Source organism: Heteronotia binoei, chromosome 8, assembly GCF_032191835.1.
Source record: "Heteronotia binoei isolate CCM8104 ecotype False Entrance Well chromosome 8, APGP_CSIRO_Hbin_v1, whole genome shotgun sequence".
In the NCBI taxonomy this organism is placed as follows: domain Eukaryota; kingdom Metazoa; phylum Chordata; class Lepidosauria; order Squamata; family Gekkonidae; genus Heteronotia; species Heteronotia binoei.
This window is the reverse complement of record NC_083230.1, coordinates 97,063,247-97,091,239: the sequence shown is the minus strand read 5'-3', so window position 1 is coordinate 97,091,239 and position 27,993 is coordinate 97,063,247. Positions and strand designations below refer to the sequence as shown.

At 40.3% G+C, this 27,993-nt stretch overlaps 1 protein-coding gene across 1 annotated transcript in view; it reads right to left on the bottom strand.

Annotated features, from left to right (window-relative positions):
• DGKI (diacylglycerol kinase iota) overlaps nt 1-27,993 on the bottom strand; it is a 398,043-nt gene that overhangs the window by 137,258 nt on the left and 232,792 nt on the right. The window contains 7 exon segments of the mRNA XM_060245690.1: nt 2,067-2,178; nt 5,970-6,043; nt 7,067-7,129; nt 8,736-8,791; nt 21,146-21,224; nt 24,329-24,466; nt 25,932-26,045. Coding sequence (XP_060101673.1) covers nt 2,067-2,178; nt 5,970-6,043; nt 7,067-7,129; nt 8,736-8,791; nt 21,146-21,224; nt 24,329-24,466; nt 25,932-26,045 — 636 coding nt within the window.

Genomic DNA, 27,993 nt, shown 5'->3' with positions numbered 1-27,993 from the left:
TTAAATAATTATACAGCATTGCTAAAGATAGGTAACAGGAAGGTGGGCAGTGTGGTGTAGTGGTTTGAGTATCAGATTAGAATCTCAGAGGTCCAAGTTCAGATTCCTACTCTATCATGGAAGTTTACTGGATCACCATAGGCCAGTCACACACTCTTAGTCTAACCTACCTTGCAGGGTTGGCCTGGGGATCAAATGGAAGAAAGGAGAATGGTGTAAGCTCCCTCAGGTCCCCTTTGGAGAGAAAGGCAGTGTATGTATGTATCTATGTATGTATGTATGTATGTGTGTACATACATATCTTAACCATTTATTAGCCACCCTTCTAACTTGTGAATCTCAAAGAGGTTTAAAGATATAAAATAATGATTGTGAAAACACCTAAAAACCACCATTTAATATCTCCCATTAGGACTGTCAATAAATAAAACCTAAATTAGTCAAATGCAGTCCTCAACTAAATTGTTTTCAACTGCCTCCTGAGGATCAAAATAAAAGAGGCCAGATGAACTCCCTGGGGAGGTTGCTCCATAATTGTGGGGCTGCCACCAAGAAGGCCATCTCTTGTTTGGACCTTTCCCTGTGATCTTAATTCCCAGGCAGGAACATATGAGAGAAGATGGTCTTTCAGTTACCCTGATCCCAAGATATGTAGGGCTTTAAAGGACAAAACCAATGCCTCAAATTGCACTTGGGAATGGATTGGTAGCTAGTGTAATTGCTGTAATAATGGGGTAAGCATTCTGCACTAGTTGCAGCTTCTGAATACTCTTCAAGGGTAGCCCCAATTAGAGTGTATTGTAAGTAAAGCATGGATCAATAACTAGATCTGATTGAACCAGGAACAGGTGGAGCTGATGCACCAGATGATGCTGGGCAAAAGCACTATGAGCTTCTGCAGCCTCCTGGTTTTCTAAGGTGACTGCTGTGTCAAGTAGCAATTCCAAGCTGTGAACCTGGCTTTTCAAGGGGGGTATAACTCCATCCAAGGCAGGAGAGATCCCAAGTCCCCAGTCTTTCTACTAACTCTTTCTACAAATGAAATGAAATAAATAAATACAGTCAAAGGCCAAGGCTAATACAATAGCCTTCACCTAGTCCCAAAAGAACAATAAACAAAGCACCAAGTGAAATTCTAGGAGGACAACATTCCACAAATAGGGTGTCATCTATTTGAAAATGGCCTCTGATTGTTGCTGCCTTCTTCAGCTCTTAGATGTGCACACAGATCGGGGCCTGAGAAGCCATGTGGTAGGCAAGACTGTATGGGAACAAAGGGGTCCTTTGTGTTAAGCTGTTGAGTTTTGTGAGAAGGAGGTTAGACAGTAGAAATTAATACATTAAAACTGTAATGGAAAGCGAATCAGCAACTTTTAAGGAACTTTCTATACAGAGGAGGATATGATCCCTATAATCCCCCTCTGACAACAGTCCACCCACCACATTTTGTACGTATCAACCTGGGCTTCTAAGCTATCTTCAAGTACAGTCCCGTGTTTTGATGGGAAGACTAATACAGCCAGAGCACATGGTACTTAAATACCACTGATATTCTACTGAATTATACAAATTCATGAATTAGCAGTTTCAAGATTCACTATTTGACCTACTAGAGGGATTAAAAAGCAATTAGCGGTGGTTATGACATGTGGTGCTATAGCTATGGGAAGGGTAGACATCCTTGGGGTGCTGTTGTTCTTTGGAGTTTCCTCTTCCTTTCCTCATCAAAACAAAAAAAGGAAGAAAATAGAAAGCATGGAGAGAGAGAGAAGAGATATAGCATGTTCACGGAAAGAAATTGAGGAATTATGGTAAGGAGGGAATCGAGACTGCAAGCTCCTTTTGAGGGATGAAAAGAGATGGTAGCCAATATCTCCTCAAAAATCTACTCTGACAAATCCAGAAACCAAAGTTCATATCACACACTCAACTGTTGTTGTAGTTGCTATTGTTTGTGTGTCTATAAGTTAGATCTGACCACGAAACCCATTTTGGGGAAGGGTGGGATAGAAATCTAAATAAATAAATAAGTTTGGTGGCAGGAAACAGTTCGCAAAGACACTCACCAAGGATGCCATGGTGAATCCAATGACCTCAATGTAACCATCGTCATGCCGCTGAGGTTCAAATTCTCTGTGATCTCCTGGATTCCCCCAGGGCATTGTGCCAGCACAATACCTGTAGGAAGAGATTGAGGACATGGGGCCTTGAATAATAATTGAGCTTCTGGTCCATTTGGTCTTTCGTACAGAATGAATACAATCATCAGACATGCATTGCTCTACAAATGTTTTCAGATCATTCTGAAACCACCTTCTCTTTTCATGGGAAAATGGCACGCATGTGCTTATTCTGCCACTACTGATCTGTTATTATTATAATTATTAACAACATTTATATCCCAGCTTTCCACCCTTACAAGGACCACCAAAGCAGCTAACAATGTAGCTTGATGTCTATACCTGGAAAAGTTTTAGAACAAATCATCAAACAGTCAGTCCTGGAACATTTAAGAAAGAATGGATGTGATTACTAAGAGCCAGCATGATTTTCTCAAGAACAAGTCATGTCAGACTAACCTGATCTCTTTTTTTGAGAAAGTGACTACCTTGCTGGATCAGGGGAATGCTGTAGACATCGTTTATCTTGATTTCAGTAAGGCTTTTGATAAAGTTCCACATACTATCCTTGTTGACAAGTTGGTAAAATGTGGTTTGGATCCTGTTACCATTAGGTGGATCTGTAACTGGTTGACAGATCGCACCCAAAGAGTGCTTGTGAATGGTTCCTCATCCTCTTGTAGAGGAGTGACAAGTGGAGTGCCTCAAGGATCTGTCCTGGAACCTGTATTGTTCAACATCTTTATAAATGATTTGGATGAAGGAATAGAGGGAATGCTTATTAAATTTGCAGATGATACTAAATTGGGAGGGGTTGCAAACACAGAAGAAGACAGAAATAGGATACAGGATGACCTTGACAGGTTGGAAAACTGGGCTAAAATCAATAAAATGAATTCTAATAGGGATAAATGTAAAGTTCTGCATTTAGGTAGGAAAAATCCAATGCATGGATATAGGATGGGGGAGACTTGTCTTAGCAGTAGTATGTGCAAAAAGGATCTAGGGGTCTTAGTGGATCGTACGCTGAACATGCATCAACAGTGTGATGCAGTGGCTAAAAAGGCAAATGTAATTTTGGGCTGTATCAACAGAAGTATAGTGTCCAGATCATGTGATGTGATGGTATCGCTTTACTCTGCTCTGGTAAGACGTCACCTGGAGTATTGTGTTCAATTTTGGGCACCACAATTTAAGAAGGATATAGACAAGCTGGAAAGGGGCCAGAGGAGGGCGATGAAGATGGTGAGAGGTCTGGAGACCAAATCCTATGAGGAAAGGTTGAAGGAGCTGGGGATGTTTAGCCTGGAGAAGAGGCAGCTGAGAGGTGATATGATCACCATCTTCAAGTACTTCAAGGGCTGTCATATAGAGGATATTGTGGAATTGTTTTCTGTGGCCCTGGACGGTAGGACCAGAACCAATGGGTTGAAATTAAATCAAAAGAGTTTCCGGCTGAACATTAGGAAGAACTTCCTGACTGTTAGAGTGATTCCTCAGTGGAACCGGCTTCCTCAGGAGGTGGTGGGCTCTCCTTCCTTGGAGGTTTTTAAACACAGGCTAAATGGCCATCTGACAGCAATGAAGATCCTGTGAATTTAGGGGGGGAGGTGTTTGTGAGTTGCCTGCATTGTGCAGGGGGTTGGACTAGATGACCCTAGAGGTCCCTTCCAACTCTGTGATTCTATGAATGTAAATAGTTCCAGTACATCATCTCAACTGGGCCTAAAGACAGTGCAAATGCACCTCATTTTTCCCATTCAGTCCAGTAAAGAAGGCTGTGACCTGCCCACTGAACTAATGGCTAGTATTCAACTATTAGAAAAAGATGGTCAGCTACTTCTCCAAAATAAAATAGAGATCTGGTGACACCTAGGTCGTTTTCGCACTTAGCGTTTGCTCCCCTTATTCCGCGGCGCAATTATGTCCGGATCATTTTTCTCGTTTTCCCACTAGTGACTCTTTGCGGAGTCGCCTTCCCTGAAGCCCCGGCTCAAATCGTTTCCCCACTGGCATCGACTTGAGTTCGATGCCCTGTCAATCATTTTTTTTTTAAGCGCAAGTCTGGTTGCGTAAGGACGTACTAACGTACTAACATAACATCGAGCTGTTCCCTCCCCTTCTTTTCGTGGACAAACCGCATCACGTGTGCTGCTGCTGCTTATGGATTGGCTGCAGCTGTAGAATCCTCCACAGCCCTTTATGTATTAACAGAAGCATTCACAGTGGAGAATCCTAGCACTATATTCCCCCCCAAATTCTGAAGTTGCGAAATATCGCAATAACGAAGAGAGAGAGATCGAGGGGTTTGTGTGTGTGTGTGTGTGTGTGTGTGTGGCAGCTTTTTCCCTTTGCTCCCTCCCGGGTGGCGAAGCTGGGATTTCCTCCGCTCTCTTTCCCCTCCCCGGCTGGCGCTTGCAACGGGGACCTGACTGATTCCTGCTGCCAGAGCTCCCCCCCCCCCGCCCCATTCTCTCCTTCCCCTTCTGTGGCGCGTGTGAAGAGCGAGCTCGCGTCTATTTTCTAACCGAGCGGAATGTAGCCAGGGAGAAGAATGCAGGACTCCAACTTCCCATTTTATACATGGCGATTTTGTGCAGGTCCAGAAATCCTGGTGGCACAGCTGAGGGAGGCATTCCCTTTTTAAAACACACACACATGAACGCTTTGGCCCGCACCGGCACTAGATTCCCCCACCCCCCCAACAATGGTCGTTTTCGCATTATCGAGATAACGCAACAGCGAAATAACGCAACTAAAGTCAATAATAATAAAAAAAAATTCTAACAAAACCAATTGAAGTGGCAATTGAGGCTATTCCAGGAGGGTGTGTTTTTTTTTTCCTTTGTTAATTTCGAAATATCGTTATTATGCAAAACTGTGAAGTTTAAAAAAAAATGGCCGTGCCGGCACTTTGGGGAAGCGCCGCGAAAGGCTGATGATTGGCCAAGGGGGTGGATGGGGTGGGAGGACGGAAAGGGAGAGGGTGCCGCCCACACAGCAGTCGATCCGGCGTGGATGGATTTCCCACAGAAAACTCCGCGGAGTGGATCCGGAGGTTTTCAAAAACTCCGGAAGGAGGTGGATCTAGATACTCCGGCGTGAAACCCCTGCAGTGCCGGAGCAAACCGCAGCGCCGGAGCAACAGGTGGGAAAACCAGGAAAAGATCCGGAGGTAAATGGAGTGCTACGCCGGAGTAAACGCTAGTGCGAAAACGGCCCTAGACACTTTTATAACCAAAAGTTACATGATAGGAGGAACAGGCAGAGCCTTAGAAGAACTGGATGTGTTTTAAATCCTACTTATAAATCATTCCAGTGTGAATCTCTGCGAACAGGAAGGGAATGGATGTGATTGTTGCTTATACTGAATGGTGAGAGAGGTCAGGGAGGTTCTAGCCTCCCCAGATGTAGATATGTAACAATCCCATCATCATAATAATATTTTTTCTATAATGATAATGCATTCCACGTGCACCTGAGGAAGTGAGGTCTGACTTGTGAAAGCTAAAGCTGGAATAAATGCTGTTAGTCGTTACAGTGCTAATAGACTTCTGTTTTATTTTGTCACACTTGTCTTCCATGGCTACCCCTCTAGAATGAATTCTCCAAAGTGTATTGCTTTTATAAGCACTGCCCAACCCACAGAGCTTAATGCATACTATAGACATCTTTCTTTCCTTTCTTTGGCCCTCCTGTCTCAAAATAAGAATGTGCAGAAGTGCAACCAGGAGTCTTGTATTGGCAGAGTATGGTAGTGGTGATGACTGGGTATTTACTTTCCTCAGCAAAGATAACCCGCTGTCACTATGTTTGAGAACTCTTGGAGTAGAGAAACAAAGTCCTTACCTGGGTATGTTTAAAAACACTATACACTGAAACTTCAACTCCTGAATCTTTTGGGTCAAATCTGTGCCATCACACTGCCAACAACAAAAGCAACCACAGAAATATAAGACAAATCATAACATGAAGCTGAGAATTCATTTATTTCACTGAGGCCTTGAACGTAATGCGAAATGACAAATAAGAAGTGTCTCATAAGATGTCCAAAGGAAACATCCAAGAGTGACCCAATGTTGCCCCATCTGGTGGGAGTGGCAAATTAGAGCTCATTGGGTCAGTTGGAGAACATCAGGAAGAGTTCAGGTTCCACCACTCACAATATACTTAACAAAATTGCCCAGACAATTCTCCCATTGCTTGCAAGCTTCTCTGGGAGCCTGTGGCCAGCATATGTACTGCCAATCCTTAGTACTCTGACCTGTGGGTTATCCTCACCCTCAGCCACATGGCTCTCTGCTTTATTGGCTTGCCTCCATCTCTTCTTAGGTCTGTCCCAGAATAGGCTGTTGAATTCTCCTTCAGCCATCTCATTCACCTCCTTCAACTCACTTAAGCTCTTGCCCTCTTTTTCATTCTCCCCACCATGCCCTTTTAAGCTTTACCTGCTCGTCTGCTCCCTACCGCACCTTATTTGATAATTTAAAGGGATAGCTTGTTCACACCAACCACATAGAGACTTCTCTCTTCCTTCTCTAAGCCCCTGGCTCCCTATTACAGGTATGCAGTGGTACCTGGGCTGCAGGAAGCAGGATCCAGGATCCTCGCTGGCTCTGCACTGACTGGAGGGCCCAGACTCCCTACCTGAAGAGATGCAGCAACTTGAATCACCACTTTAAGTGGTCAAACTTGAGTTCATTCAAAAGCAACAGTCTTATACCCATTATTCATCTCTCTTGTCTTCTATCAACAATAGTTGGTATTCAAGAAAATTGCCATGGAAGGGCCTGAATGTGGCATTACACTAAGCAAAGAAACAGGTAGGCAGTCATTGTTGAGAAATAAGTCCATTATGTCTAGAAGGAGAACGCCAATAAAAAGAGACTGCTTGTGTGTGTGAAGGCCATTTTCCATTATGTGCAAACTTCACTGCATATACTTACCACAACTTTCACATGTTTGGATAAGTCTCTAGAGCTTCTTTGAAGGAAATCTGAAAAGGCTGCCTAAATTATACAGAGGGAGACAAAAGAAATGAGATTTGGTAGCTTCTTCACCTGAGCTTTCTCTCTTTTCTTTATATTGTTTCAATCAGACTTCCATCAGACCAAGTTCCTCTTATAGCAAATCTGTCCCAGAATAGACTGTTGAGTTCTCCTTCAGCCATCTCACCACCCTCAATTTTAGTTCAAATGTTTTCTATTACAGTTAACAGGAAAATGTGTGAAGTCTTTGTAAGTCAGCAAAACAGATCCTAGTTGGCAAAGAACCCTTCAAACTACAATAGCACAGAAAGACATTTGACTGACAAGTCCAAAATACTCCATAAAGATAACCAGAAAGTTGCCATCTCCCTGTCTTTATCCTATCCTGAAGTTTGGTCTGCCTTGACCTGGATGGTCCAGGCTAGCCTGATCTAAACAAGGTAAGCCCTAATCAGTGCTTGGATGAGAGTCAAGAAGGAAATCCAGGGCAGGCAATGGTAAACTGCCTCTGATTGTCTCTTGCCTTGAGAACCCTATGTGGTTGCTGTAAGTTGGCTGCAACTTGACACAGAGAGGGAGTTTGGTCTGGGGACAGCAGACAAAGAGCTTCTGATGCAATTGGTTTCTTTGAGGGCACTCTACTTGGAATTTGGTTTGATTTATCAGCAGATTGGCTCCACAGCAGAGGACTTTGGGCTCAGGACACATGTGGTTCAACAGTAGAATGCTGTGGCAGATTTGACAGCACTGCAGTGGGAGAAACTATCCTGGCAAAATGTGTCGCCTTCCATACAAGCAGTAAACACATCAGACAAACTAAGCGCAAAGACAACAACATAAATATATAGAAACTGAGGTTCTATTCTATGAACAAGTCCAATAGAACAGAAAAGGAAATCCTGGTTGCACCTTAAGGCACACATAACAAAGCCATGGTTTATGGCTGAAATGACAGATCAGGCAAATATATAAATGCCACTAAGCAACTTTATCCTATTGGGTGGCTGGGATGTCAAGTTTCTTCTCCTGATAAGGATGCTTTTTGACTCATCAGTGGGTCATGGAAATGTGTATGGAAATGCCCACTTTGGGCACAGGTGGAGCCATGGCTTCGTGACAGAGTCCCTGTTTTGCATGCAAAAGGTTCCAGTTTCAATCCCCAGCATCTCCAGTTAAATGGATCTGGTAGTAGGTTATGAGAAAGAACATCCTCCCAGTCTACTCTGCTGTCAGTCAGAGTAGACAACACAGCCAAAGGTCAGACTCAACAAAAGGCAGCTTCATGGGTTCATGTCTAGGAAGGGCCAAATGGGACATGCACTAGAAGTTCCATGTGTGGAACTCCAGGCATGCAGGGCCCTGCATTAAAAAAAATAACAGGGAGTACTGGACATAGAAGTCCCTGCACAGATCTATTTTCTTCCTGTAACATCTATCCAAATCAATCACTTTCAGCCAGTTAAGCCCTCCTCCTTGGTCTTACATATCAGCAGGACTGCAGGATTAAGGAATTACATGTTTCTAGTGGTGATGGGCAAAAAAAAGAACAGCAGTGGCAATTCTCAGGAATTACAGCAGTAAAGAAAACGGGCAAGAATCAAATCCAAGAAAACCTATTTGAACTCACCCCAGCATAAAACATTTTATTACGAAAGCGGCTATTGAACTTCTCAGGATTCGCTTCTGTGATAAAGAAGAAAAATAAAACAGAGTGCACAAAGTCAATTAAACAGTACACTGCTCTTTACTGGTTTGAGTTCTGTCTTTCTTCCTTTCACTGCTGGCTTCTGTCATGAGAGGAGGAATGAAATGGCACACATCTTTTTTTTTTTCTGTGCTACGTAGATGAGAATGCCAACAAGAATTGATGGACAGATCTAAATACGCCATTGGATGATCATCAGATGAAGACAGCTGCCACCATTCACTTTTTCACATAGACCTTGTTTGGCCTTGCCCACAGAAACAATAGGGCTGATTCTGGACTAAGCTTGCTCCGCACCAGGCTTCTGTTTCTTCCCTGAGGAAGCCAGCGATTTTGCACCAGCTGCTCCACGCTGCCATTTTGTGCTGTGGCAACCTGCAATTTGCAAATTGCGGATTGCCCTGGCGTAAAATGGCGGTGTGGAGCAGCTGGTGTGAAATCGATAGCTTGCTCCGGAGAAAAATAGAAGCCTGGCATGGAGCAAGATTAGTGTGGAATTAGCCTAGGTATTTCTTAATCTGGATTAATTAATACCAAATCATTGTGAAATATCAATACTTGATCACTGGAACACTTGTTTCAAACAATTTTATTAGTAACATATGATAATAAATTTCAATTTCTTACATCATTAATAATTACTTTTTAAAATCTATCCCATATATTACTTTCTACCCACCCCTCCCCTTAATTAATAAGAACCAAAATTAATATCCTCCTCCCTCTTGTACTTAGTTATTAATTGTCCAATGTCCTTTTATTTTCCACTCTTTTTCTACGTATCTTCTGAACTTTTTCCACTCCATCTTAAATACTTCTAAATCATAGTCTCTTAAGGTTCTTGTTAACTTGTCCATTTCACTCCATGTCATAACTTTTACAATCCAATCCCATTTCTCTGGTATTTTTTCTTGCTTCCACAACTGCGCATATAATGTCCTAGCAGCTAAGAGCAAGTACCAGATTAAAGTTCTATCTTCTTTTGGAAATTTTTCCATTTGTAATCCCAACAGAAAAGTCTCTGCAACTTTGTTAAATTCGTATCCCAACATCTTAGAAATCTCTTGTTGAATTATCTGCCAATACTTTTTCGCTCTTTCAGAAGTCCACCACATATGGTAGAAAGAACCTTTTTTACATTTCCAACATCTATCCGGCATCTTATTGTTCATCTTTGCCAACTTTTTAGGAGTCATATACCATCTATACATCATCTTAAAACAATTTTCTTTAATACTCTGACATGTTGAGAGTTTCATAGAGTTCTTCCACAAATATGCCCATGTGTCCATCTGTATTTCTTTATTTACATTAATTGCCCACTTAATCATTTGAGATTTCACTACTTCATCTTCCATAGACCATTTTAAAAGTAACATAGATTTTCAAAATTAATTTTTCATTATCTCCAAGCAGAGTTTTTTCCATTTCTGTTTGTTCTCGTCTTATTCCTTCAGTTTTAACATCGCTTTCCACCAAACTTTTTATTTGTTGCATTTGAAACCAATCATATTTATTATTCAACTCTTCAGCAGTTTTCAATTATATTTTACCGCTTTGTATTTTTAGTAATTGATTATATGACATCCCTTTTTCCTCTCCTGTCTCAGCTGTTATTCTTATTACTTCTGCTGGCACTATCCATAGTGGTTTTCTCTCATAGCCATATTTCTTGTACTTCATCCAAATATTTAGTAGATTTTTTATATAATGGTGAGAAAAAAAACATCCAACTTTTTCTTTCCATAATACTTATGCCAGCCAAATTTATTTCCATGACCTTCCAACGTTAAAAGTTTTTTACTCAACAGCATCACCCAATCTTTTATCCACACTAGACAAACTGCTTCATGATATAATCTTAAATCTGGTAGTTGAAATCCTCCTCTTTCTTTAGCATCTGTTAAAACTTTCATTTTAATCCTTGGTCTTTTTCCCGTTCCGTACAAATTCTGATATCTTTCTTTGCCATTTATTAAATTGTTTGCTGTCTTTCACAAACGGAATAGTTTGAAACAAATACATTATTCTCGGCAAAATGTTCATCTTAATTGCAGCTATTCTACCAAGCAATGACAAATTAAGCTTGTTCCATTTTATTATATATTCGTCCATTTTATGCCATAACTTTTCATAATTGTTTTTAAACAGATCAATATTCTTCATTGTTATTTCCATGCCCAAATATTTTATTTTAGGGGTAACTTCACATCCCGTTAATCTCTGCAATTCCTTTTGTTTACTTACTTGCATATTTTTACACAAAATTTTTGACTTTTCTTTATTAACATAAAGTCCCGCCAATTCTCCAAAATCTTATATTTTGGCTAACAACAAAGGTGTTACTTGCATAGGATTTTCATTTATAAACATCTGCAAATGCTCTATATTTATAGGAGAATCCTTTAATTCTCGTTCCTTCAATTTCTTCATCATCTTGTATTTGCATCAATAAGATTTCAAGAGTCATTATAAACAACAATGGTGAAAGCGGACAACCTTGCCTTGTACCTTTGCTGATTATCATTTCTTCTGTAAGATCTGCATTTATACATAACCTTGCACGTTGTTCAGTATAAATTGCTTTTATCATTCTTATAAAGTTTTCCCCCAACTTTATTTTCTCCATTACTGCAAACATAAAGTCCCAATTCAAATTATAAAAGCTTTCTCTGCATACGCAAAGAATAATGCAACTTCCTTCTCTGGATGTCTTTCATAGTATTCTACAATATTTACAACAGTTCTAATATTGTCTCTTATTTGCCTTTTAGGAAGAAAACCTGCGTGGTCTTCCTTTATAAAGTTTATTAGATATTGTTTAAGCCATTCTGCTAAGATTCTTGTGTATCTCTTATAATCATTGTTTAGTAATGAGATTGGTCTATAATTCTTTACATTAGTGACATCTTTATCTTCCTTTGGAATCAACGAAATTACTGCTTCCTTCCATGTATTTGGTATTTTCCCATTTATTCTTATCACATTCATTAATTTTTGAAGTTTCAGTATTATTTCTTCTTTAAACGTTTTAAAAAATTTTGCCGTAAATCCATTTGGTCCAGGTGCCTTTTCAATTTTCATTGCATTAATCGCTACTTCAATTTCTATTTTTTCAATTGGATCATTCAAAACTTTTTCCATATAATCAGTTAAGGGTGCTATTTTAATCTTCTGCAAATACGCTTCCATCTTTTCCTTCTTTACTTTAACACCTTTAAATAGTTTATCATAATATTTAAAAAATTCTCTCTTTATTCCTTCTTGATCTACCATCTCTCTTCCACCAGCCACAATTTTATTAATAATTTTACTTTCTCTCTTTTTCTTCAATTGCCAGGCCAAATATTTTCCAGGTTTATTCGCTCCCCAAAAAGATTTCTGTTTTAATTTTTTTCAAATTCCATTCCAATTCTTTATTTAACAAATGTCTCATTTGTGCTTTCAATATTGTAATCTCCCTTATAATTTTCTTTTTTCCTGGCCTTTTCCTTAATTCACCTTCTTTTCCCTTAATTTCATTTTGAGTGTCCAACATCTATCTTTTGCTCTCTTGTCTTTATTATTCAATGTTATTAGTAATCCTCTCATTACTGCCTGCCTTGTAGGCATCCCATACCATCTGAAATTCTATATCCTCTCTGTCATTTACTTGGAAGTACGCTTTGGTTTCATTTTCTAGAGATGTCACTATTTCTTTATTTTGTAGTAAATCTTCATTTAATCTCCATCTTCTTGACTTTTTCAACAATTTTGTAATCCACATTATTGGGTTATGATCAGCTCCTATTTTAGGTAATATCTCTATTTTCTTTGTTATAAGTCCCAAATCTTTAGTACCCCACAACATGTCAATTCTAGAAAAAGAACTATGTCTAGCTGAAAAGAAGGTATAGTCCTGTACTTCAGGCTTAAACTTCCTCCATATATCTTCCAAACTCTCCTGTTTAACCAATTCAAAAAAAGACTTTGGCAATTTCCCTTCTTTATCATTTTTTTTTTCTTCCCAGATCTATATATCGTATTCTGAATTGCTCCAATAAAGTCCCCCATCAATAAAATTTGCTCATAGGTCACTTCATCAAGATGTTGTGTAACATTTTTAAAGAAAATGTCTTTAGCACCATTTGGAGCATAAAGTCCCAACAACTTTTTTTTGGCATTCAAAGTAATTTCTACCGCTAAGAACATAAGAGAAGCCATGTTGGATCAGGCCAATGGCCCATCCAGTCCAACACTCTGTATCACACTGTGGCCAAAAAATTTTATATATAAAAATTTGCTCCATATTTTTATCTGCTCCATATTTTTATCTCCTCTGCTCCATATTTTTATCTAGCCCCCTCTTGAAGCTGGCTATGCTTGTAGCCACCACCACCTCCTGTGGCAGTGAATTCCACATGTAAATCACCCTTTGGGTGAAGAAGTACCTCCTTTTATCCATTCTAACCTGGCTGCTCAGTAATTTCATTGAATGCCTATGAGTTCTTGTATTGTGAGAAAGGGAGAAAAGTACTTTTTCTACCTTCTCCATCCCATGCATAATCTTGTAAACCTCTATCATGTCACCCCGCAGTCGACGTTTCTCCAAGCTAAAGAGCCCCAAGCGTTTTAACCTTTCTTCATAGAGAAAGTGTTCCAAACCTATAATCATTCTAGTTGCCCTTTTTCTGCACTTTTTTCCAATGCTATAATATCCTTTTTGAGGTGCGGTGACCAGAATTGCACACAGTATTCCAAATGAGACCGCACCATCGATTTATACTGCTATATATCTTCCATCTTTATCTTTAAATACCAATTTCGGGTCTAATTCTTGTTTAATATAAAAGACTACTCCTCTCTTCTTCTGTTCAGCCAATGTAAAAAATTCTAGTTCCAATTGTTTATTCCATAGAAATGTATAACCCTTTTGTCTAATATGCACTTCTTGTAAATATATTATATTACAATTTTGTTTTTTTTTATCCAATGAAACGTTGCCTTTCTTTTTTGTGGTGAATTTAGTCCATTTACATTTCAAGATATCAATTTATAATCCATCATGGTGCAAATTCTTTATTTTCTTCATAAAATCTACGCAGTTTCTGTGTATTTGTGATTATAATCCTTTTCCCTTGAAGTTCAAAGCTCAAATCTTCAGGTATTATCCATCTGTACCTCATTCCAATGTCACGTAGTTTTTCTGTCAATTTTTTATATGCCTTTCTGTCAGTTAGCACTTGTCTTGGCAGTTCTTTCATAATTCTTACTCTACTGCCTCCCACTGTCAATGACTTTTCAAAATTTTTATTCATGATCTTTCCCACCATTTCTTTTATCATAAATCTTATGATCACATCTCTTGGCAGATTATTCTTTTTTGCATAGAGTGAATTTACTCTATACATATAGTCATACATATTTCTATTCCCTTCAGGATCTTCGTCCAAAAATTCTGCAATTATTTTTATTATGTATTCTTTCAGGTCTGATTCTTTATCTTCAGGTACACCTCTCAGACCGATCTGAGTTTCCATCAGTTTGCAGTCATGAATTGTCACTTTTTCTTGTAATTTTAACAAGGTGGAGTCATGAGTTTTCACTCTCTCTTCCGCTTCTTGTACTTTCTTTGTTATTACCACAGTGTCATTTCTGAGATTCTCTGTTTCTTTTTTTAATTCTTTCTTTGAGTCCTCAATATCCTTTCTTATTTCTTTTTTCGAGGCAGTTATCATTTCTTTCACCCCCTTCATTATCCTAGCTTCCATTGCATCTAATTGGGCTTGCATTTTCTCTATTGAAGCAGACCTAGCATGAGTTTGTTTCAGGTCTGACATGTAAAAAAAGATCAAAAATTTTGATCTCACCAAATTAAATTTGAACCATCAGGTTTGATAAAGTGATGCTTGCCCTTTCCAATGCACCCAATTTCACTGTCCTCTGAGCCTCCCAGGCTCAGATATTAATGTTTAAAGTTTTTATTTCTCCTAAAATGGTGGTTGCAGCTTTTGCGTCACTTTAAAAAAAAATTCTTTTTTCCCTTTTACCAGTTCAAATCTTGTTATCTACTATCCAACAGTAGTAATTTTTTAATTGCCGAATCTGTTAACTCCACCAATTTTTAATGTCCCAATCACTTTAAAAACGATGTTAAAACTTAGTCCTCCCAACAACAATGGCCACCGATGTTTCTCTCTGATATTATAATCCTAGAGTAGGCTGTTTACTTAGTTAACTTCCTTCTTCTTCCTCTAATACTTCCTGCTTTTCTTGCCTTCAAATCTCATTTCACTGGTAGAGAATGTCAGTGGTTCATGTGCAGAGTGCAAAACAGAGAACTGCCACCAGGTCGACGCGAGGAAAGAAATTGAGCCTCACTCCAGCACCTAGTATAAAAGTAGTGTATTTACAACTATATACAAACAACTTGGTGCGGTGAATAACATATACTAAACTGAGTGACAAAGTGCTACGCCAGGAACTCACTCTCACCAGAGAGAAATACTGTCTGGCACTGTAGTCCATATATACAATGGTCAGCCAATCACGGCAGTCCACACAAATGCTGACTCCAGCAGGTGCTTTCCCCAGATACAGTCCAGCTTCAACCGGCCTTCTTCCAAGGTTGCTCTGACCTGAACTGTCAGATGCTGTCACTGTAGATCCACCTGCTGCTCCATGCTGCATCCATGCTGTGGACGGAGGACTCATACATTAACATACATCTCACGATATCTGACGTATTTCCTGTGTTGACTGTGAACACTGCAGATCTGTGACGATGGGGCTGCCTCCTCAACCACAGATAGACTAAACAATAAATTCCTTTCTTCTTTTAACACTGGGCGTTTTCGCACTGACCTTAATCGGCAGCAACGTCCCTCTTCACCGCGCAGGATCTGCGCGGATTTCGCACCAATTGCTGTGGAGCACCTGGAAGAGCCGCAAAGTCCCGCGGCTTTTGCGGCGCAAATGGAAACCGCCAAAAAACAGTTTCCATTTGCTCCGCAAAAGCCGCGGGACTTTGCGGCTCTTCCGGGTGCTCCGCAGCAATTGGTGCGAAATCCGCGCAGATCCTGCGCGGTGAAGAGGGACGTCACTGCCGATTAAGGTCAGTGCGAAAATGCCCACTGTCTTTTAAGTTTACAAAGTTCAAATTTAGCCCCTTATCTTCTCCTTTCAGGCTTTCAGTATTTCCAACTTCCACCTTTTACTTTTGTTTTGTTTAACTATAATTAGTCCCGGAGTGAAGAGATAGCAATCAGTACCTTTTTCCTGTAGTTTATCCAAATCAACACCAGTCCTTTGTAGATTAGATGTTTAAAATTGTAAAAGAAGGTTTGGATCCTGTCCAAATTTTCCCCTCCTCAGAAAACACTCCCAAATCTCCAGGAATTTCCCAGGCCAGAGTTGGCAACTCTGCCACTGAGCTCCATGGCAAAGCAGCCATGTTATGTATGTGCAGCTCCCAACAATATGCATAGCCCCGACCTTACAGCTTTGGAGTTCAGAAAATAACTTATCACTCAGCAGCCCAAAAGCCATTCACTCCCAATGACAACACCAAAGCAAACTTCTGTCATTGTCCTTGATTACGTGTCACATTTTGTCTTTCCTTTAAAACTGAAGCAGGAGACAGATGGCAGTGAAAACCATTCTGCCTAAATTACTCACTTACAGCCACATAGTTTGCTTGTGCCAAAGTAGTTCCCTTCTCCTCTAACATTTCTTATCCAGCTAGCATCTCTAAAATAATGTCCACTCATTCTTTACAGAGTGCCATGACTTCATTATTAAGTGATGCTTCTTCTAAGTGAGAAAGCAGCCCAGGACTTCATCCGTACTCTCTAGTCACAGGCACATTTGGAATGCACACTAGCACATGTTCACGGAGAAATGAATGTGCTGCTGTCATCACTTCATTCGTCTGCCCTTCTGTGACCCTTCATTATTATTCTTACAGCTTGCAGCCATCTTAAACATGATAAAATATGCATTAGCTCTTTCCATCAGGCATTCAGATCTTTATTTAGCCTGGCATTATGATGCTCTTTTAAAAAAAAAAAAATACACAGAAAAAAATCTTTTTACATGGTTTCATGATAGTAGAAAAATGAGGCCAAATAAGGCTCGTGTTCAAAATTCACAGCGATAGATCAGCCAGATGCCAGACAAGGCAAACTAAGGTACAACTGAGGCAACATCAAGGTAGTTCCCAAGTTTGCCTTGTAATAATTGCTTGAAAGTGTTTGGCTGGTGTTTGGAGTTATATGAATAAGAAAGGCTCTTCTTCCAGACAAAATGAGGTTGGGAACCGTATCAACAGCCTGCCAGGTATACAACCCTGCTGCTAAATGCCAGATCAATCACAGGAAAAACAGCACCCATCCAGGATTTAGTTCTATACAAAAGGATTGACCTGGTATGTATCACTGAGACTTGGTTAGGGGTGCAGGGAGGAGTTAACCTCTCCCAGTCGTGCCCTCCATGGTACTCAGTAATACATCAGCTTAGGTCTGGTGGGTGGCTGAGGTTTGTTGCTATAGCCTATAAGGATTCTGTTCCCCTAGTATGGTACCCCATCGAGGACACTACCAGGTTTGAAGCTGTGTACCTAATGCTGGGATTTAGAAAGGATTGGACTCTGTTGGTGTACTGCCTATCCTGATGCCTCCTACCTGAACTGACAGAACTGGTCTCAGGGGTGGTGCTGAGGACCCTGAGGCTGGTTGTCCTGGAAGACTTCAACATTCATGCTTAGGTTGCCTTGTTAGGAGTGGCTCAGGATTCCATGCCCTCCATGATAACCATGGGCCTGTCTCCAGTCATAACTGGCCCTACACATTGTGCAGGTCGCACCCTTGACTGGGTATTTTGGAGGAATACGATATCAGGATGGAGGAATTGATGGTGGCTCATTTGTCATGGATAGATCACTATCTGCTTCAGTTTAGACTTACAGGGATACCAAGACTCTGCAGGTCTTGGTATCCCCGTAAGATGATCTGCCCCCAGAGTCAGATGGACCTGAATGGCTTTCTGGTGGCTCAAAAGGACTGTTTATATGGTTGGTGGTCCTGTCAATGCCCTTGTTGACCTCTAGAATGAGGAAACGACCCAGGCAGTTGATACAATTGCTCCCAGGAGCCCTCTCTCAGATGTTAGAGGCCAGGTAGCCCCTTGGTTTACTGAGGGGCTGGGGGCAATGAAAAGACAAGAGAGATGGCTAGAGTGACACTGGAGGTAGACTTGGGCTGATTTGATAGGACATGGGTAAAAGCTGGTTTTAAAGGTTAAGCTATGGCAGTGATAGTAACAAAGAAACAACACTTTCTGCCACCACTGTCTCTGCACAGGCTATAGTGCGTCCACTTCTAAAGAAGCTACCTTTGACACAGAAAATCGCAATAATGATTGATCAGACTCAGATATTCCATTCTTGAGCAAGGTGATTGAATGGGTAGTGGCTGGACAGCTCCAAGTCTTCATGGATGTGGCAAACTGTTTATGTTCCTTCCAATATGGATTTGGGCCTAGTTATGGGACTGAAACAGCCTTGGTCTCCCTGACTTGCACCAGGAGATGGACAGAGGGAATGCAACTCTGTTGATTATTCAGGACCTCTCAGTGGCTTTCAATACCATAAATTATGCCATTCTTCTGGACTACCTGTTTGGACTGGGATTGGGAGGCATTGTTCTGTGGTGGTTCCAGCCCTACCTGGAATATAGGTTTTAGAAGGTAGTGTTGGGGGACTGCTGTTCATCTCTTGGCCTATGAAACTGCACATTGTTCCATCTTGTCCCCTATGCTTAAAGAGCATAAATGAACCCACTAGGTGAGGTCATCTGCAGATTTGGGCTGGGCTCTCACCAATATGTGGGTGACTCTCAGCTCTGTCTCATGGTTCCAGCTGATCCCAGAGAACCTGTAAAAACCCTGAAACAGTGCATGGAGGCAGTTTTAGAATGGATGGGGACCAATAAACTGAAACATGGGTGTGGGGGGGGACTGTCAGCTCTGAGCAGTTGTAGAAAGCTGTGGGTGGGGAATCCTCCACCTCAACTGGAGGGCTGAAAACTCTAGTAATTTATATATTGGGACTCCTAGATTCAAGCCACAACATGGTTGTTAAAACCAGCTGTCATTTTGTAGAAAAATAGGTGTTGGAGCTCATCCAAGGATTATTATGCAGCTGCACCTACTATTCAATGGACAAGGTGGGGAGGAGGAGGGAGAACCCTCAGAAAGGTTCACGGGCTGTGTTCCTGTGAGCTCCTACTGAATTTGAGGCCTGGTTAAAACCAATCCCCATTTCCCTTTTTTCAGGTTTTGAATGCTTATTTTATGTTTTGTATAATTCTAAAATAAATATTTTTTGAACTTGGTTTGATTTTACCTTGCCACAAGTGGCACCTGGACCTTTTGGATAAGCATTGTGTTCCCTACAAAGGAAGGAAGGAAGGACCTCTTTTCCATAGTTTATTCAAAAAGGATAAAAATCCTGCCTGATCCCAATAGGTGACCTTTTAACCTATCTTGTGAAACTGGGAACCAGAAGAGGTGGTTGCAATGACTTAATTTTCAAGCCTGGGCCTCCATCCCACAAACTTCCCTGCAGAAGGCAGAGCTGCACTGTGGTTGTTCTCCAGCAGCCCAGCTCTCTTTTTCTGAGCTATTTGGCAAGCTACCCACATATATCCAATTTGCTTTGAAGGGTAATACAAGAAGATTCTGGCAAAAATTTAGCAGATGGTTTATTTCTCCCATAATTTCATCTCCATGTAGAAAAAAACATTTGCTTGCTAAATATCTGCCCTTCCAGGAGCTTTTGTGTACAGGAGCTTTGTCAGAAAATGTACTGGCAACACTTTTGAGGGACATTCTAGGAAAAAGTAGCTCACCTTCTCTGATAACATTCAATGAACAAATAATCCAGAAGCAGGGAGATGCCATCCTTTCTCAAAATAAATCCATATATATTCTCCTTTGAAAATTTAACTGCTTTCTTAGGTTCCCAGGAAACTGAGAGAGCAATCCTAAGCAAGCCTACTCTGAATTCTACTAAGGTCTATTCAATGGCGCTTACTCCCAGGTAAGTACTCTTGGGACTGCACTTTAAACATTGGCCATCCAATTCCCATATCATATTGTAAAGTAACAAAACTACCAATAGAAATTGTCTCCTCCTGACTTCTTGCTGCCCTCTCCCCTACCATTACCTCACCTCAGTTTCCTTTCCTACTTTAGTTAATCATGCTGTTTCCCCCTTCTTCTCTCTTCCAATTTCTCATCTGCCCTTTGCCCCCCAACTCTTAGAAGTATTATGCGTACTTCTGGTGCTTCAGTTTTCTCTTCCCAAATGCCTTTCTTGACCTGTTACAATCTGGCATCAACTCTCTGGAATCTACCAGTCCCTGTAATTTGGTTTCAGCCCTCTGGAATCTACCAAGACTGCCTTCATCAACATCCCAAAGAAGAGAAGAGCTAGATAGGATAAGTGCATTCTATAGAGCAGGCAGGGCTTATTCACTCTTTTCAGTAGGTCTCTGAACCTATCTGCCCTGCCAGCCTATTTGAAATTTCTAACACTTCCCATCCAGTGTTCCCTCTAAGCTGAGTTAGGGTGAGCTAGCTCACATAGTTTTAGCCTCCAGCTCATATATTTTTGTCTTAGCTCAGGAAGGATGACCCCAGAGCACAATAATTTATGCAGTAGCTCACAACTTTAATGCTAGTAGCTCACAACTTTAATGCCAGTAGCTCACAAAGTAGAATTTTTTTTGCTCACAAGACTCCGCAGCTTAGTTGAGCCTTTTTTCTACCAAGAATGAATGTGCTCCCATAAGCCATTCTCAGGGACTGCTATATGAAGGTCACATTCCAGGACAGATATTACAGATCAGGATGGAGACAGTTTGAAACATTGGACCATATAATCTTGTTTTGCCCAAGGTATGATCTGTACAGAGAGAAATGGTTGAATCCAGTCCTGAGGAATGATTGATCATACTTTATTTATTGAAGGATTGAGAATCTACTTTAGCCCTGGCAAAATTCTTTTCAGTGGTTACATAGAAAAGAAAAGATGAAAACATGAACTTTTTAGGACGGGTTAAGAAAATTTGTAGGGTTAATCTTAAATTTAGAACTAAAAACATAGAATTTAAAACATATAAAATATAAATAAAATAATAAAGGAAAAAATACTATCACCAATGACCTGCTCACTGTGCCAAATTACAGATGGGCCCATCTTTGAAGCTGATTTCCACAATCCCGTTTTAAGTTTACTGAATCACGTATCTGCTCCAATGCTCAGAAAGGATATAAAACATTTGTGCTCTCACCTCTAGATTCGTGGAATTCTAGTGTGACATGGGCATCAAATCCAAGGCTGAAGTAATTATTGAAAACACTTAGAGGAAGCTGGAATGACAAGAACAAAGAGGAAATTAAAACATGACATGAGAAATTATAGGGTGAAAGTCTACAATAAGAGGAGGGAGAAGGCAGAAGGGGGCAGCAGCAGGACAAGCACAGAAGTCAAAGTTTAGAAGAAACTGATCAATAGGTATTCTAAGTGTCTCTAAGGAGACACTGGAAAATCTACAGAAGGAATCGACACTGTGTCGAATGAGTTTGTCAAGAGAGTCAGGATACTTGAGTGGATCCATCTCCTGCTTTGAAGGAAACAGATAAAAACAAACAGACCTCCAGCATCTCTCTCAACATATCTGCCCAACAATTCAGTATCACAGTCCACACAGAGCAACTGAATCCTGAATTAATATGCTGGAAAGAAATGAAAAATGTATTCTAAAGTAGCTGCCCCCACAACAGTACCCCTGGGGAATCAGGCATTTAGAAGCTGGAGATAAAGCATTGTTGACAGAAGACTTGAAAAATCTTGCTTGAAAAAAAAAAGAATGAATGCAAAAATTAAGAAGTCTGTTTGAAATGCTGTAAACATAACAGGCTGGATTCCAACTGCGCCATCCTACGCAGAGTTATACCTTTGTAAGTCAACTAAAGTCAATGACCTTGCACGGATGTAACTCTGCACAGGATGGTACTATAAGTACTACCAGTGGAGTGAAACTAATGGAATATAATTTCTCCATCTTCCCCTCCTCACTGCAGCCAACCATCAGTTATGATTATGGGGGAAGCAAAGTGGAGTCTGTTATAGAAGCAGACCATTAGCAGAAATTGTCTTCCCCCTGTTGTTGAAGCACTAGAATGGCACCTTAAGATCCCATCCACCATAATGTTGTGATTTTCTTTAAAGCTGCTCTGCTTAATATATCAAAGTAATAATTGTTCCTAACTATAACACTTAGGATCGCAGTACTGCATTAAGTGCAAAATTTTTTTGTTGTGCTGTTCCATAATGCTGAACCTCACAATGAAGCTCCTAAAACCAGCAAGAATAGGAATCATCTACTGATGATACACAAGGCAGAACTGAACTCTACTTCCTTCCCTTCTACTAGATAAATGGGAAAGCCAGAATTTAGTTACACTAGGAATCATATAAATAGACTTCACAACATATTTTCTTCCAATAACAAGCATGGGGAGAGGACCAATTTGGATTGAGACTGTGCTGGAGTTGTTGATTTCCACCAACACCATCCACCATCATGTGCCATTTTCTTTACCTGAAAGGGCCCTGAGCAGTTGTTCTTTGCACTGTTTGAGTAAGCATACAGTCTCAATATTTGCACTACATTTTCTAGTGGAGTAAACAGTAGTTCCTTTGGGCCATTTCAGATGGGAAAATGGCACAGGAAAAAGGCTTACACTTCCCCTCTTATCAAACTACTGACATAACTTAATTCACGACTCAATTCAAGACTTAATTCAAGACTGTGTAAAAAAAAATCAAGACTTAATTCAATTCAAGTCTTAATTCAAGGCTGTGTAAAAAAGAAAAGAAAACATGGGCGATCTCTTCACAGAATTTCCAATGTAATGTCTGTCTTGACCCTCAAAAACGAAAACACATTTTGAAAGTTTTTTTAAAAAAAGACTAAAATGCAGTGATAATTCAGGAGCTCTGCTGGGAATCCACTTGTCACATTCCATATCCACTTACATCTTTACTGTTCTTGCAGAAAGTAGACTATAAATGCTGTAAATAAATACGATTATTTTTATCTTCCAACCAATGTTCCCTCTAAACTCCACAGTGCTGTGAACAGTAATTCTACCCCATGAGCAAAAAAAGCTAGTAGCATTAAAGCTGTGAATGTCTACATTTATCGCATAAATTAGTTTTTTTAGATTATTTCCATAACCTTGTAAAAATCTCAGAATAAATTCTTTTAAACTATATTTTAAGAATAGTTTAAACATTATAAGAGAAAACAGAATCAAATCAAATTTCACTCACCCCTTTCCACTATATTAGTAGACCTGTCTTTTGGAGAACAGGTCAACCTGCCCCATTCCAGTACACTGATGGACCTGTTTTCCAAAGGACAAGTCTACCCACCCCTTTCCATTTTATATTGGTAGACCTGGCCTCTAGAGAAAAGCTCTACCCACCCCTTTCCACTATATTAGTAGACCTGGCCTCTAGAGAACAGGTCTACTTCCCATACCAGGGATTAATTTCCAGTTAAAAGAGGACTCACATCAATCTAGCACCAAGCATGTGAAAAGTTTTTTCTTGTCTACAAAAATCACAAGCTAAACACAGGATGTCTGTCAAGAAGAAACCACTATAAAGGGAAAAGGAAAGACAAACACTATGCTGTCCTATTTGTGAGCATCAATAGATAGGATGCTGTTGAGTATTTTCTGAAAAACTCACACTGAAATTAATGGCACTTACACATACACAAAAAGCTAGAGCTTTCATCAGAACTATAAAAAACAGAAAAAACTTGATCAGCACAATGCCTGACTGCAGTTGCCATGATTTGTCACGTTCCATAAATGTTATTCCAATATCTCACCATTTTCAATCATTGCTATTAACATAATTACTACTGTTGAAGATCTTTTCTTCTCTAAGTTGTTTAATTCCTGTCAGTTTCCTTCAGTTCTCATTATTTAAAAAATAATGGGCAGATTTCGTGTCATGTTCATATGGAAAACTGCACTTCTGGCATTTCCAGAAACAGTAAACCGCAAAAGAGTAAGCAAGTAAACACAATTAATCAATTAATTATAATAGAGTTCAGTGACCAGTTGCATAGCAGAAGCTGGTGAAAAAAATGGGCATTGGTATTACCTACTAGGAATGCTACCCTATTATTTTGTATGATCACTGATTCACTGATTCCCACCCCCCCCTTTAATCCATGGGAGGGGCTGTGGCTCAGTGGCAGCTCCTATGGAACACTTGTTTTACACACAGCATTTTCAGTCTCCAATTAAAACTCATGAACTCATACAACAAATGATGGGAAAACCTTTTTCTGCCTGAGATGCAGGACAGCTGCTGTCCATCTGAGTGGTACGTTACAAACGGACCAGTATTCTGACTCACAATAAGGCAGATTCATACGCTGATCACTGACCTTCCGTGCTCCATCTTCTAGTTCATCTTGGGGTAGGTCAGGGTTTCTCTCCACCTGTAGGTTCCAACGGTCAAGTTGGACAATGGTCCCATCTTCTACGTGGCAAAGAATTTTTGAAACAGGCTCATCTGTATATCCCTAAAATGTAGGACAGGTTCATAGAGACAGATATAAATAGACATTTCTTTTAGAAGATGATGCATTGCAGGGAGCCTATTGATGCAGTTGAAAGACCAACTGCAGTCACAGCTGTTCCAATGATATTTCTTGATGCGTATAGAGGGTTTGCAAGACAAATACTTAAACAAATACATTCTCAAATGGATGGTAATAAGCTTAGCTTTCAGGGTCACACTTGTGTAGCAAATCATGAAAAGAACCCCTGAGAGGCTGCAACTGGGAGTCATTGCTCTTTATTACCACTTGGAGCATATCTCAGAAAAGTGGTATACAAATATTTTAAAGAAATAGCTACTAACTATGCCCAAGGTGCTTTCCGACTCTGTATCATTTTCCCCATGGGATGAAAAGAAACAAGAAGGGAAAAAGGAAATCTTAGCAAAGAAATGGTAAGAGGAGAAAAGGTTAATTGCTCCTTCTCTGGTTGTTCTTTCACCCCTGACCACATACTTCCAAGGATGCTTTTCAAGATCAGGAACGGGAGATGTATACCAGTAGATCTACTGATAACATAAGCTCATGTCTGGGCAGGACCACAACAAGCCACCATGTGGCTCATGTGGCCAAATGTTTCTCAGTATTAAGGTTCCTGGCTTCGTGCTCCTGGGCACCATGATGCCCACTGACACTGCTTTTGGCACCCATTAACTGTATTTCAAAAGTGAGCAGGGCACAGGTGGGGCTTTTACCAGCAGAGCAGCTGATTGGCTGTACAGATTTTTGCTTCAACAGCAGCTGCCACCACAGCACAAAGATTTATCTTCAATCATGTAGGGAATGGAAGACAATATTTTTAAACAATATGTTCATTTTAAAGGGCATCGGCCTGAAATGTTGAAGAGTTAGAGTTATGTAGGATGTCGCTTGTTCACATTTTGTGAATGGCTCTTGAAGCAGCCATTTTATGGTTATGCCTGCCGCCCTGTGTCAGAATTCCAAATATGCTCACAGAAACAAAAGGTTGAGGGACTCTGTTCTACAGAGGACACTGGATGTTAGGAGGGATTTGCTAGTCTAGCCTTCAACAACATAGCAGGAGGAGGAGAAGGAGATTGGATCTATAACTGGAGTCTCAGTGCAGTTTACAATCTCCTTTCTCTTCCCCTCTCCACAACAGACACTCTGTGAAGAAAGAGAGGCTGAGAAAGCTCTTTTGAGGACTGCTCTTGAGAGAACAGCTTTGAGAGAACTTGTGACTGAACCAGGATCATACCAGCAGCTGCATGTGGAGGAGTGGGGAATCATTCTCCCAGATTAGAGTCTGCGCTCTTAATCACTACACCAAACTGGCTCTATTCACTCTTCTAGCATGGCATATAGTCATAAGGAAAAGCACTGAATCACATGAATACTTTTCACTTACAATCTGAACAGTCAATGACACCTAGAAGGGCTCACAAGTCACATTGTAATTTCTGCTTACCCCTCCCCAGTTGAGAGTACGAGCAAGGTCATTCCCAGTGCCAAGTGGAAGCACAGCAACAGGAGGCTGGGGATTCAGCTGCAACTCATCCAGGATAGAAAGGATCCAGCCCACCTAAACAGCAAAGATGGTATGAAAGGAAACAATAATATAGTCCTTGTAGAGAGAAGAAACTGCTTAACACTATAATTCTCTGCTGTGTTACTCCAGTCTAAACTAGTTAAAATCAATAGACTTAGACTGGAGAAACTTTGCACAGAATGGCACTGTGAAGATCCTTCCTGCCCATGTTCTAGGTTGCACATTTTATTCCAGTTGATGCATGACTTATAGAAAGATCTGACAACATGTGGACTTTGTTCTCTGAAGTTGCTGAACCCTATAGCACAAGGTTCCTACCAGCAAAAGAAACTGCCACCATGAGTGGAAAGGAATAATAGAATCTAACTCACTGATTGCATGAAACTCAAAAATTAGAAGTAGAAATAATTACTAAAGCCAAACAAATTGCATTAATATATCTGCCTTATTATTGTCTTTCCTGTTGTGCTTGTCCAAACTTATTGTTATCCAGTGCTTAGTTAGGCTGAGATGGCATCATCCTGTATTACTGGTTATGCAATATAGCCTAGGATGGAGTAAACTAGATCAGACAGTGCTCCTCTTATCCCCAGAACAATAGCAGCAACAATAACAGAAGTTATCATCAAACATGTGTGTGACGACCTGACCTCCTTATAACCCATAACCTGAATAAGAGACATTGTAGAGGCTGGAAGTCTTTCACTTGTGTGTTTCAATAATGCAAAGTTGTATCTAGTCTCATTGAATATGCACCAAATTCATCTGAACAAGACTTTCATTTCAAGTTTTAATGGCTTTTGAAATGACAAGACATTAATTTGTTTCACACATAACCTCCACAAAGATAATAGTCATGTGTGGCTCATATTAATGAGAATATGCTGCCCCCGTTAGCTCAACATGTGGAACAACAAGAGAAAAGAAGGAAACAAGACACCAAAACCCCAGCAACGTATATTTTATATTTCTAATCCTGCAGAAGATATATATTAAAAGAATGGGAAAGGGTGGGGGAGAGAGAGTATCTGCTCAGCATTCTAAAAGTCTGGTTTGCATATCCATATGTACCTATCCATTTGTACCTGTCAGGCGTGGGTTCATTGAAGCTCACAAGTAAGCAGACTTAGTATTTGAAACAAAGTTGCATTTATTGGATACTTCAGAGTTACTCCAGCTAGAAAGGCATTGGAACTGATGGAGATCAGCTCGAATCATTGGCATTTAACATTCTACATCAAAGCAATCTTTCCTACCCCTCATTTCCCAAAACAAAAGGTTGCTTTTTGCATGTGAGATTTTTCCCAACGCTCGCCCCGCTTATATCTTCAGTTGGTGGTTACATTTCCCGGAGGCAATGTCCTTGGTGCCTCTGGAGAGAAGGTGAGAATCTGGCACATACTGTCTACTTCAAAGAGACCTTGGCAACCTTTGATATTCCTGGGAAGCTACTCTCTACTTTTCCCCCCTCCCTCCTTGCTACCCCGGCCTCTATGTTAGTGAGCGTTTCTAGGCATTGATCAATATGGTTAGTAACAGCTTTTATCAATGTTGTAAATGAACAGAGCCTGACATGTACCTATAACTCCAATAGTGTACACTTTACTAATACACCATGGTCTGCTTGAAACATACATGACCAACATCTGATTACTGTATTGTGATGAGTGTTTACTATTTAGCCATATATCTAACTGGACAGACTTATTATATTGTTGTGATAGACAGTCTGGGTTCCGTCTCTCTCTAAGAGCAACCAATGAGAGCAAATGGAATGTTGAGAGAAGGAAGCTTGAAAAAAATCAGTTGAAAAAATGACAAGGGGTGAGCAGCAGAGAAGCTGACCGCTTAATGGAGGAGGTGAAAAGCTTCTTTTTTCTGACTGAGATGAACTGTATAGAAGATATGCTTGGAACAGGCTGAAAATAACAAATTTGTAATTAAAGGATTCCAGTTGTAGGTACAGGACCACAGTTCAAAA